The 12,714-nt window shown below is 37.8% G+C and overlaps 1 protein-coding gene across 28 annotated transcripts in view; it reads left to right on the forward strand.

Annotated features, from left to right (window-relative positions):
* The window catches only part of RIMS2 (regulating synaptic membrane exocytosis 2), a 506,258-nt gene extending 499,512 nt beyond the window's left edge, over positions 1-6,746 (forward strand). For all 28 annotated transcript variants that reach the window (XM_075213921.1, XM_075213923.1, XM_075213924.1 and 25 more), the window contains 2 exons: positions 1,815-1,954; positions 3,368-6,746. In XM_075213921.1, coding sequence (XP_075070022.1) covers positions 1,815-1,954; positions 3,368-3,586 — 359 coding nt within the window. In that variant the 3' untranslated portion in view covers positions 3,587-6,746. The remainder of the gene's footprint in view (positions 1-1,814; positions 1,955-3,367) is intronic.
* Positions 6,747-12,714: the final 5,968 nt, after the last annotated feature.

Consider the following 12,714-nt stretch of genomic DNA (forward strand, 5'->3'; position numbering starts at 1 on the left):
TATTCACCATTTCCATGATCATTCCTCCTCTTGGTAAGATTAGGAAGGTTTTGAGAGTTTATGCTTGATGCTAATCTGTTTTAAAATGTGTGTTGCACCCTTATATCACTCAGAGTCATTAGTACAATATTTAATTACTAAAATAATAAAAAGGCCAATTTCTATTTCCTCCTGTTCGGTTGTGTTGAGAAATTTAGACAAGTGTTCTGCAGCACAGTTTGATTTGACATAAGGTTATGCAGGAGAATGTTTGCACCAATCTAAGAGAATGAAGGGTGAACAGGCTAAGCCTCTGATGGCCAACAAGTGGCCCTCCCAGCCTTCATCTGCGGCCCTCCAAGCCTCTGCCTTGGGCCCCCAGCTCCTTCCTGCTCTATTGTCAGATTTCTTTGTTATAGCTGGTAACACTTGTTTTAAATGCCGGTCAATATGTTATTACAGATAGGTGTCTCTTTGATTAAATGTAGAAGTATACAACAAACTCTCAACAACCAGTCTTTCTGTTTCCTGAAGAAATGTATTCCTTTACTTAGTTTACTGGGTATGTAGAAATATGTGATTATTTCCAACGCAATCCCAAAATCAAACATGAGTACCCTGAAATGGGCATCCGTTAAATATTGGGTGTAAATACTGGGTCTAGAGTTGCTCTAAATAGTGAAAGGTAGAAGGACTCCTAGAGGCAGTCCGTAAAATATCAGTTGTATTCAAACAGTTACATTTAAAATCCACATATATGTATGTAATACATATTATAAAGTCTGATCGCAGCAATCACTTTGTTGTCATGACTTATTTATATAGCACCACCAATTCCGCAGCGCTGTACAGAGAATATTTGTTACTCACATCAGTCCCTGCCCCATTGGAGCTTACAGTCTAAATTCCCTAACACACACAGACACACACACACACACACACACACACACACACACACACACACACACAGACTAGGGTCAGCAGCCAATTAACTAGTATGTTTTTGGAGACTGTGGGAGGAAACCAGAGCACAAGGAGGAAACACACGCTAACACAGGGAGAACATCCAAACTCTGCACAGATAAGGCATTGGTTAGGAATCAACTCATGACCCCAGTGCTGTGTGGAAATGCTAACCACTGAGCCACCGTGCCACCCATTTTGTCAGTAATTTGCCTCTACTGCCTGACTTTTGGCTAGCCGTAAATCATAGAGATTAGAGTTTAACAACAGGACATGCTGATATACCTCTTTCTCAATAGGAATAGTCATAGCATTTTAAGTATGTCTTAATTAATTACGATGACAGCATTTTTACTTATGTGAGAGCCAGATTTAGAAAAAAAAAGTTAGTTCAAAAAAATATCCCAAGAACTCATCAAGGAAATAGCTGCAGAAATGCAGGGCTATGTTTGTAACTTTAATTGATTCAGAATTAAACAATTAAGTACACAAACTGACAGCTATAAAAAATAAAAATAAAAATTCCCCTTGGCGGACCGCATACATATTCTAAAGCTCTGTAATTAATTGACTTAGTTATTTGTTGCCAGGATAATCGCCCCATTTATCCTTAGAGCTCTGTCATGTTTAGAATAAATTTGGCTAATGACTCTTTCAATATCATATCATTTGTTTTGTATCAGCGACTGGAAATTGGAAATTATGATAATGTAATTATTGAAATTGTTCCGCAGCGTCTTCCTTTGATGTGCAATCTGGTATATTGTTTCTTTGTATGAAAAGACTCATTTATATAGAGCTGTCCAGCAATAAGGAGCTACGTCCTCTGCCTTGCGTAACCCAGCGCGTTTTACTTTATCTCTCCCTTGTAGCACCATATGTAAAAGTGTATCTCATAGAAAATGGGTCCTGCATAGCCAAAAAGAAAACAAAGGTAGCAAGAAAAACGCTGGAGCCTTTATACCAGCAATTGTTATCTTTTGAAGAATCACCGCAAGGAAAAGTCTTACAGGTAAAGTGGTTTTCATAGACTAAAAGACGCTAAAGTAGCTGGTTTAGTAAATGCAAACCAACTATATTTGTACAGCTAGAATAAATAAGTGACTACTAATTGCTAATGCACCATTATTTTCTTTACAATATAAGGTTTTATATGGTTCCAATAAGTAGACGCTGATGATTTTAAAGCTCACATGTGCATAGAGGCTGACATTTAGTGGGTAGATGTAATGTTGTTGTGAATGCAGCTTTAATGTATTGTATAACAGGCTTCCTCTCTTATAGGAAGACCTTACTGCCATGATGGCTACTTCCAGCAATGTGCTTACCTGCAGTAAGCGTGTTCTCTGTTCTCCAACATGAGCAGACGATGTTTGGCGGCTGTTCACGGATTTCAAAGAGAGAGGCAAGCCTTTGCGGGAAAGTACATTGCTGGCAGTGTCCGTGTTTGCAGAGGGAAAGGATAAGTATTTTGTATAGATTTGTATTAGAATGGGTCGTCTTTAAATTGGTGAAGAAAGTTTATTATTATATTATTATATTTTTAAAAAATGGAATGAGGAATAATATTTTATCTTTTCAAATTCACTTGATAAACGTCAATTAGATTCTGTTTCAAATAAGCAGATGACATAAAAACAGCACTACGGGTTAATTTTTCGGCGGGTTTCAAAAGAGGTTATGTGCCTATAGCAACCAATCAGACTCTAGTTATCATTCATTTAGTACATTCTACAAAATGACAGCTAGACTCTGATTGGTTGCTATAGGCAACATCTCCACTTTTGAAACCCATCGGAAACTCTGGTTTGATACATATACATTGGAGGTCTTCTATTTCTACCATTACTAAGACGGAATAATTTATTACAATTATTTGCAGCTCCGCTTTTTATCAATTTGGGGATATAAATTAAAAATGCGTGGAGTTTCCTTTTGAACCATATCACATAGAACTGTTGGTGATGGACAGAGACAGTCCCGTTTGTAGATCCTTTAGAATGGTAACATTCCTGGGATACAAAAGCTGGGGATTATGCCACAAGGCTGTTTTATGTGTCAATAAAATAAAATTACAACCCAAAATTGAAGCCAGATCATTTATGTTTATCGCAGTGATCGTCATTCAAGAGCAGGATTGAATTTTCCAAGCATATTAAAGCTGAAATCAAACATATAAATATGATATAACATACTGGATCCCAGATGATCTGCTAGCTGGGACAGGGTGGTGGTAAACCAACTACTTTTGGGAAGTTGGAGTCCTTCTTTAAGTAATGTGTATACTATATAGAATTATGTCATATAAAAGTGGAATGCTGCCGAGTATTATATTTGTATTCATATAGTAGTAATCACGATGATCTTAGAGTTTGAATAATCATTGACTGGTGAACCTAATTTTGCCTCTCTTTTATTTCCTCAGATTATTGTTTGGGGAGACTATGGACGTATGGATCATAAGTCTTTTATGGGCGTGGCGCAGATACTTTTAGATGAACTGGACCTCTCCAACATGGTGATTGGATGGTTTAAACTTTTCCCCCCTTCCTCCTTAGTAGACCCAACGTTAGCTCCACTGACCAGAAGAGCATCGCAGTCATCTCTTGAAAGTTCCACAGGACATTCTTATGCTCGGTCATAGCACCCGTGAAAAACTGTTGACTCTGCAACCAGCGTTTCAAAAAAAACAACAAACAAACAAAATAAAAATGACAACAAAACAAAACATGACAGGTCGCGCACCCTGGTAAACACTGCATGCTTAATGTTGTGTCTTCTGAGCCTGTTTCTAGGGATTCCAAGCGATCCTGCATTCTCAGCGGAAGTTGCACACATTGTGCGCTATAGAAGGCTCTCAGGTGAAGGAGTGGAGCTAAACAACGGTTTGGAGACCAGAGAAGCTCAGTTCTAACTGAATCTGAAGCCATGGATTACTGACAATTTAAAAACAAAAAAAACAAAAAAAGAAATATTTCATGCAACAAAAGTCATCTTCAATGGCATATCACATTGTTGCAAAGTTTTCTTTTCGTATTTGCCCCCAAGGACTGGGAAGCTCCCACAAAGAAAGAGCTCTTTGTAAGTGGGTCAGTAAACGGTGAGACAGTTGGAGAAGATGGTACCAGAGAATACACCAGTGTTATTAAGGACGGACATTGTGGAAGATCACATAGGCCCAAAGTCTGAAGAAGTCGGCTTAGCGTAAACATAAAAGGAATCCATTATTTGATTATCTCTCTGGGGAAGAATTTTCTGTGGTTATTCGGTACTAAAAAGATTTTTTTTTTTGATTTCTTTTCTTTTTTATTTTGCATGGACACGGATCTAAGTGAACACTAAAAATTATTTTCTTTGGGCTGCAACTTGCAAAAAACGAAAATAACAAAAAAGATACAGCCATTTTCAACAATTTATATTCTTTTTAAGAAAACAAATTTCACTAGTGCATGGTTTTAACAAAAAAAAAAATAACAAAAAAAAAAGGAGAGAATGCAACGGCGTGAAACCAAGGTAAACCACGTTCATCGTTCTTAAATACCAACCATGGTCTGTGTTTTCGCAGGCACCTATAAAAAACAACGAATAAAAAAAAAATTCTTTCTAGCAAATATTTAAAAGAAAAAAATTCTCTATGTGACAAGAAATAAATGTAACATATACAATTTATTTAAATGTAAAAGGTACAAGCCTTGTAAAGTTTAACATTATGTGCAAATTGTACATGTCTGTTATCTATTCTCTCACTAGTCCCTATTTTTGCATTGTGTCTTTCAGTCCCCTTGTATGTCCAAAACCACTTTTCTGATTCCGTTCTTTCGGGTTTGTTGACGGCACACCTTTACCCCTCCCCCAGTCCCCCCGTGTGCTGTGACTGCTCCCTTTCCCCATTTTTGGAAAAGTGTTGCAGACTTTTTCCCTGCATTCTTGAATCCTTTGACCTGGCAAGTACAGGAGTGGCCAGTCTCCTGTTGCCCATTGCATAGCAACCTTTCTTTCTTTCAAGCATGTTGAAAAGTATTTTGCAACATGACTTCAGAATACCTAAGGTAATTCAGCATGTATTTGATATAGAAGATATTTGAACTTTTTTGCAATATCTTGTACAGTGCATGGTAACTATTTTTTTCACCATCAAATTGAGTCTTAATGGATTAAAAAAACAAAAAATACTATAATGATGTGGCCATTTTCAGACCTCTTAAATTCTTTCTCAGCACCAAGCGTCGCCTTTTTTGCACTTTGTCAGAGTTTTGTCTCATACCGGGTGAAGTTTTTACTTGCTCTTTAAGTTTTCAGTGCTGCAAAGGTCAAACTTTTTCAAGCGCTTTGGTACAAATGACGGTTCACTCCGGTTGACACAACTTAAACGTGGGTCTGGCCGACGGCACTCTCCTATCAATGAACTAATATGTAAGAGAAAATAATGAGATCCGTCTCTGAGCTGTTAAAAAAAAACAAAAAAAACCCCCAACTCATTTGTTCACAGGGTTCTGGCTGCCATATAAGTGGTCCCGCAACTTTGGGAGCACAACTTTTGAGCTCTGCAGGAACATCCCTATTCATTCCCTTTTCGGTCCCCCTAAGGTACAAACCAAAAATATGTGTTTGGGTGTGTTGAGAGTATTGCATCTTGAAATTCGAAGCCTAAATATTATACATTATACACTTGAAATATGACCCTGCCTTTTTTATATTATTTTATTTTCAGGCTCTGTGTTTTTCTAGCTGTCACATAACTGTGAGCCTCAGCATCTCCTAACAGCCACAGGGTGGCATGGCTTGCTGGAACTTGTAGTTTCACAACAGCTAGAGAGCCATAGTTTTCCTACCACTTCCCAAAATTAATAATACAGATATCAAATGCACACACTGTGCATACGCTGTAAGTTGTTTATAGGCAAACATACACTTACATGGAGATTTGTGTTATGTAACACAAATGTGAATAGGAAATTTTATATATGTGTTTGTGTGTATGCGAATATACACATCCGCGAGCACACATATAGACCACATCGACAATTTTATTTAAATGTGACAGCTCTTAGAAAAATATTATAAATATATTTTAATCCCCACCGATGCAAATTGGCAAAAAAAAAAAAAGAGAGAAAACATTTCCCTAAAGATCAAGTGTAGCTGCAGGCAACAACATAATTGCCTTTTTAATTTATATACTTGTCTTTCCATGCAGTAGATAGATGACCAAATATTATATTAATTATAAAGTTGATAACGCTGTTTATCAAAGTAATTTTAGATGGTTGTGAACCAGCAAAATGATAATTTAAACAAAAAAATAAATAAAAATAAAAACAATTATCTATATATAATATATATAAATATATATTATATATATAAATAAAATACCATCTACAGTATCATCATGTCATAAATAATAAAACAATTTCTGGTATTGAAAATGCAGTGTAATATGTTATTTTCTGAGAATAAAAAAAAAATCCCAAGATGCATTTTTTTTCTTTCTAATTTTTATAGGGAGAACAAGTCCGTATATAAGATTTGTACATAAGTATCATTATGCAGTATTTATTTTAAAAGAAATAAAATTGATGTATTTTTTTTTATTTCACATGTCTGCAGCTGTACTCATGGTGTAGTCATGTTATTCGCACTATCCCGGTGACTACTGCAGTCTTGTATATAGTACGTTTTAAAAGCAAGAGGGATTTACAGTTGGGTAATATGGCAGATTAGCCTTGCAATGAGCACCAACTAATGTAAAGCATATTAATTACGGTGGTGGTATTTAACACTTTAAATAAAACATTTTCTTTACACGTTTGGATTACGATGTTTTATTTGGTTTCATGTTTGCTGATGACATATGTGAAAAAATGGTGTAAGGGTGAATGTCAATGAAGGCCTTAAAATGGGAAATCCACCCACATTCAATGTAAATTTGTATTCCTTGGTTGATACATTAATTTACAAATCGTTGCTGTTATTTTTTTCTACTGTCTATTGGTGTCAAAATAAAACTTATCTTTTGAAGGAGCAATAAAGCTTAGCTGACCACACATACATAGATATTGGTGCACCAAAATTACACCGGTTTTGGGGCCACAAAAGTATGATTCAATTAAAATGAACCATAATTTTTTAGGGCACGTACAAAAATCTAGTCGGAATATGACAATTGTTGGCCTGTGCACCATCATGTACTGACCACACTCACAGAAACCCATTTCCAACTGGTGCCTAAATGAGGATTTACTGGATCTGTCCAATTTGCCGGACTTGCATACAAGGGAGGGCTGGCAAATTTTAGCGCGGGGGGCAAGACTCCACTCAGCAACGTATTAGGAAAAATATTGTAGGTGGCCCAGTGAACTAGCCCAAGGAAACCCACTATGGGACCGGCCCGGGGACAGATGTCCCCCAGCCCAGTTTGCCCCTGCATACATATGACCAAACTGGAAACTGATCCTGGCCCTTGGCCCTTGTGTGACATAAAGTCTGTCTCTATAAAATATATCAAGTTGTTTTTAATTTCTATCAGAGGTCATCGACTCCGTTGGCTGCTTGCCATAGAGTTTACAGGATGGTAATTGTGAAAACTCGGACTACTACATTCTCCAAATCGGTTGGTTACAGGTAAACCGGATTCTTCAGCAGGAAAATGTGTTAAAAAGATGTTAATATGTGCTTTATTTATTATTTGCACCAGAATATTGGTAATGATTATTTGAACAGCATTGTATTATTTGTGAATGTGAACTTCAAAATAACATTTTGGAGGAGGTCCCTTTTAAAGAGTTGTTTTAAAGTGGTCCTGGCACAATTTTCGGATTGAAGGACGTTTCTTACCAGAACGCTTTGTTTAGTTATTCATCGTTCTATATTGTGCATCTCCTCTCCTATGCTGGCAATGGGTACATTGTAGGAAGAAGGGGCATTCAGCATAAAAGTTAGTTTTCTTTGTAATATTTACAAGGTGATGTCCATGAATGAAGTTATTGGCAGGACATCTGGTGTAAAGAAGGAAAAAAACATTGCATCTTTTTATTTAGCTCTGATAAGCTCCAGACACATTGTTTTTGTGAACTAAGCCATCGTGCTTAATTATGCTAATAATTCAGGTGGTTGGGCCATATAGAGGCAGTGAGCAATATAGTGTAGTCAGAGAACAGTACTTAATCACTAGAAATTCCGGAGGACTGAAGGGAGGGGTTAGAAAAGGTGATAAGGAGGTGCATGAAATGAAAGTGGCAGTAAAATATGAAATGTATGGTAAGAAACTAGACTTAATCAGAATTAATTATGTCGGAAGATAATACAATGTGGGCATAAATGAGACTGAATGAAAATCATGACTGGACAATGAATTTGGGTAAATAATGAGGGTTTTTTTACTTTGTACATTAGGTATCTCCTAAATGGCCTACTATGTATAAATATACCCAAGGTTAAAATAAAGATTTATCTAATGAACTTTTCTTACCAATGAGACCTCCCGCGACCCTTTTTAAAGGGTTCTGAATGATGGTCCAGGTGTTTTTCACTTAATTTTTTTTAAAAAAAATTATTACATTTTTTATTGTTCACTTTCATCTTTGCTGCACATTCTGATTTCCTTGCAAACTAGTGCTATACCTGCCCTTTGTAGCAACTGCTGCATCGCCCCCTTCCCAGCTTCCCAACTGCCCCTAGTTTTGTGCTTCCAATTAAGATGTTGATGGTCCGTCTCTAAAATAATTTATCACCCAATAGTATAGAAGTTCACGCTCTTGAGCCCAGCCACACAGCCATTGATGGGATCAAATGTTTAGGGCGTTGAGCAGTTAATCGCACGCATGAAGAGTCAGACTGCACAGTCACAGTTGTTCAGGCAGAAGGGCAAATGACCAGGTCAGAAAGATCTTATGTAGTTTTGAGAGCTTTTTTCTGCTTCCTAGGTCCAGTGGACCATTTTTGACGCTCTGGTTCTTTCAATAGTAATCAGTGGTTCTTCTATTGTGGAATTTACCTCCTATAATATCCAAAGACCCCTAAGAACACACTTTGCTTGTTTTTTTGTGTGTTTTGGTCAGCTTTAAATTGCCTTAATTTTAATTATTGGTGCTCTTAACACCTGAAACATATCTTAAATGTTCAGCCTCTGTCAGCCGTATGGTACATTTACGCAGAATTTTCATGAAGCCTGCATTTTTAAATTGTCTAGCACTGACTGACCCAAATACAGATGGGATTCTCGGTTAGATCTGTAAATGACAACATCATATAGATATGTCGACACATGTCCTGTGGTCTTAGTATCTTTTTATAAGGTGTTGGAATGGGTGGACAGTTCTAACGAGTTGGAAAATGCAGTATTTTCTTAACTTTTCAGTTACCCTATCTATATTCAGGATTTGATTTAAAAAATTGTTACAAAAAGTGGGAGGCACATATAGAAACCGTTGTAATTACTACACCGTTCACCTGATTTTGATGTAAATTCCCTCAAATTAAAGCTGAAAATCTGCAGTTAAAGCACATCTTGTTTGTTTCATTTCCAATCCATTGTTGTGGTGTATAGAGTCCAAAATATGAGAATTGTGTCAATGTCCCAATATTTATGGACTTGACTGTATGTATATATAGAGTGAGAGAGAGAAGCAGCCACAGAGCTTGAATATTTTAAATAAACATTTTAATGATTTACACCAACCAAAATGTTGGTGCAGTTCATTAAAATATTTATTACACTTTTTCAAGCCATGTGATTACTTCCACCCTATCAATAATTGGTCTACTTAATACTTTCTGCAATGTATTCCACTTTCTTATATATAAGCAGTAATCGAAGTGGAAATTTAAGTGTCAGTATGGAAAATGTAAGTGAAAGGTATGTGATAGTGTTACAATGAAGGCAGTAGGGTAAGTGGCAGTATGACATACCACTGTATACACCTCCACTTCGACTACTGTATATAAATATGTAATTAGTGCATCTGCATATAATTGTGAAAGAAATGTGGGAGTCAATATTTCCAGTGACTTAAAGGCAGGTAGACAATGTAACAAAGCAATGAGAACGGCAAGTCAGATGCTTGGTTACATAGGGAGAGGAATCAGTAGCAGAAAGAAAGAAGTAATAATACCACTGTATAGGTCATTGGTACGGCCTCATCTAGAATACTGTGTTCAGTTCTGGAGGCCATATCTCCAGAAGGATATAAATACATTAGAGGCTGTACAAAGAAGGGCAACTAAAATGGTGCATGGCCTACAGCACAAAACTTACCTGGCAAAACTAAAAGATCTTAATATGTATAGTTTGGAGCAGAGAAGGAAAAGAGGGGGCATGATAGAAACTTTAAAATTTATCAAGCGTTATAACAAGGTGCAGGAGGGAAACATTCTTCAAAGGACAAGAAGTATTATATATAACACGAGGACATGTACTGACACTGGAGCGAAGTAGGTTCAGAGGAAATCAGGAAAAATTACTTTCCAGAAAGGGTAGTGGATAAGTGGAATAGCCTCCCATCAGAGGTGGTAGAGGCTAATACAGTAGAGCAATATAAACATGCTTGGGATAGACATAAGGATATCCTTACTAAAAATAATGGATCAAATAGGGTATGAGGTTACTATAGGTTTTGGACAAACTAGATGGGACAAGTGGTTCTTATCTGACGTCAAATTCTATGTTTTTAAGTTATAAGACCAGTACATGGAACAGCAAGGCAAAATCGGATCTCAAAGTTTGTATCTACCTGCTTCTCCGTAAACCTTGTGCACAATATGACTGTGATCAGCTCTATCAGACACATTTGGATGTGACTTGCAGTCATATGCAAATAATCAGGAATGCCAGAATCGCTGATGTAACCTAAGATTTAAATCTGCTCTAACTGAGAATTAATTACATATTGCACAAGAAAGTTGGTGTTTGCAGTTCTCTGTCAGCGTAGTAAAACAAAACAAATTAAATCAATATAAAGAACAAGAGCATTGCAGAAGTCCACAGATGTTAAAGAACAGATACTGAACATGACATCCATTACACAGAATAAGAAATACTGAACTGTTCATTTGCAAATACAGAAAATGAAAAAGCAGAAGCAAACACTCAGAGAACAAGAGAACATGTACTACAGCTGTCCGACGATACTGAATAAGAACAGAAACTATAAATAGCGCTGTCCATTCCTGCTTCCTGCCAGTCTAACAGGAACACTACATACACATTGTTTGTGTTCTTCTTTTAACTGCATGTAGCCACTTGTGAGTTAGAGCTACAAATTAGAGTAAACAACAACACTAATCTGACAGCTGCATCCAAATATCTGGTTATATGCCTTGATTCACATTAATTTGCATATATGTAATGCATCTAGCGCTACTCAATGCGTGTCCACCCCCCTTTCCCCCGGTGATGGCAGGAGGGTTCACCGAACGGGGAGTTGTAGGAAGCAAGGTGGTACACAGACCATAGCGCCATGATGCGGATAGTCACGTTATCGCAGAGCTTAGCAGCTATGGGAGGCCCGCCTCGGTGCAGTCAATTTAGTCGGATCCCAGGAAGGAGGGTGGTGGTTCCGAGCTCCAGCATCGGGCTCAAAACACCATGCAAAGAGCCCATTAAGGGAACAGAAAGTGCCCAATGATTAAGAGCCCCTGACGGGGGTGGTGATAGAGGGCAGGCTGGGCAGGGGGGCATCTGGAGAAGTTGTGCTGGTAACTGCTATGATCTGTGCTGGAGAAGTTTGGCATTTGAATTCACGTCCATTGCACTGGTTATATGTGCAGGAGGAGAAGGCGCTGAAAAATGTTATTTGTCTTTGTACTGCACCCCACCAGTGTCCACTCGGTGGTCATTGTGTTTAAGAGCAGAGTATTCAGGGCACCCTCTGGTCAAAGATGCCACACCCACACCATAGGCAGAACAGAAGAGGAGGGCAGCGGCTAGCGGTGTACCACGCAACACGATACAAGTAAGTGACTGCACAACACCAGTACCAACCGGGTTTCATGTTTAGACACCCTGACATCCAAACTGAATTATAAAGAGGCCCTACCCTATAGATAGAAACAAGTGCTGCCCAAAACAGTTAATAGCAAGACATACAAAATAAGTTGCACAAAAAAGTTTCAGAAATAAAATAGGAAATAAAACCAGTCGCTAACTTACTAGATTTAAGACTTGACGTGAGAGAAGTACACTTTGAGAAGGATGGCACATTTCACCCTAGATACTGTAGGTCTCCTCTTTAGACTTGCACACTTTTACTAGGTGAGGCAGCTGATTTAAACCTTTTCTCACATAACTCTCATCTCCACCTTTGGAGGTTAGCTGTCAATCAGGACAGATTGATTCCCAGAATGACACAGGGCTTTTGCAGTGGGTTATCTATGCCTGAGATATGTCTGGCATCTCAGAGGGCATGATTCTCACCTCTGCTCATTCTGCCCTGGCTGGTCAGGTCCACATCCTCTGTATACACGAACTCCTCAAAGATGCTTATCTGTCCCTGGGCCTGGCTAACTTCAAAAGACTCTTTGTCAATTGTACAGGTCACTTAGGTCAATCAGCAAAGCACACTTTGAAAGGTTACATACAATATACACATTGTCATACATGAATATTAAGGGAAAATAACAATAATACATAATCGTCACACTGCCTATTTATGTGGTCTACTTTTGGGGAAATTGAAATGCAAGATGAAGAAAACCTCAATTGCAGCAATTGTGTACTCTGTTTCACTTTTGCACTGCCATTAGCAAATATGTTAATGTGTATTCATCTTTAAAGCC

The sequence above is a fragment of the Mixophyes fleayi genome, chromosome 5 (genome assembly GCF_038048845.1).
Source record: "Mixophyes fleayi isolate aMixFle1 chromosome 5, aMixFle1.hap1, whole genome shotgun sequence".
NCBI lineage: Eukaryota > Metazoa > Chordata > Amphibia > Anura > Limnodynastidae > Mixophyes > Mixophyes fleayi.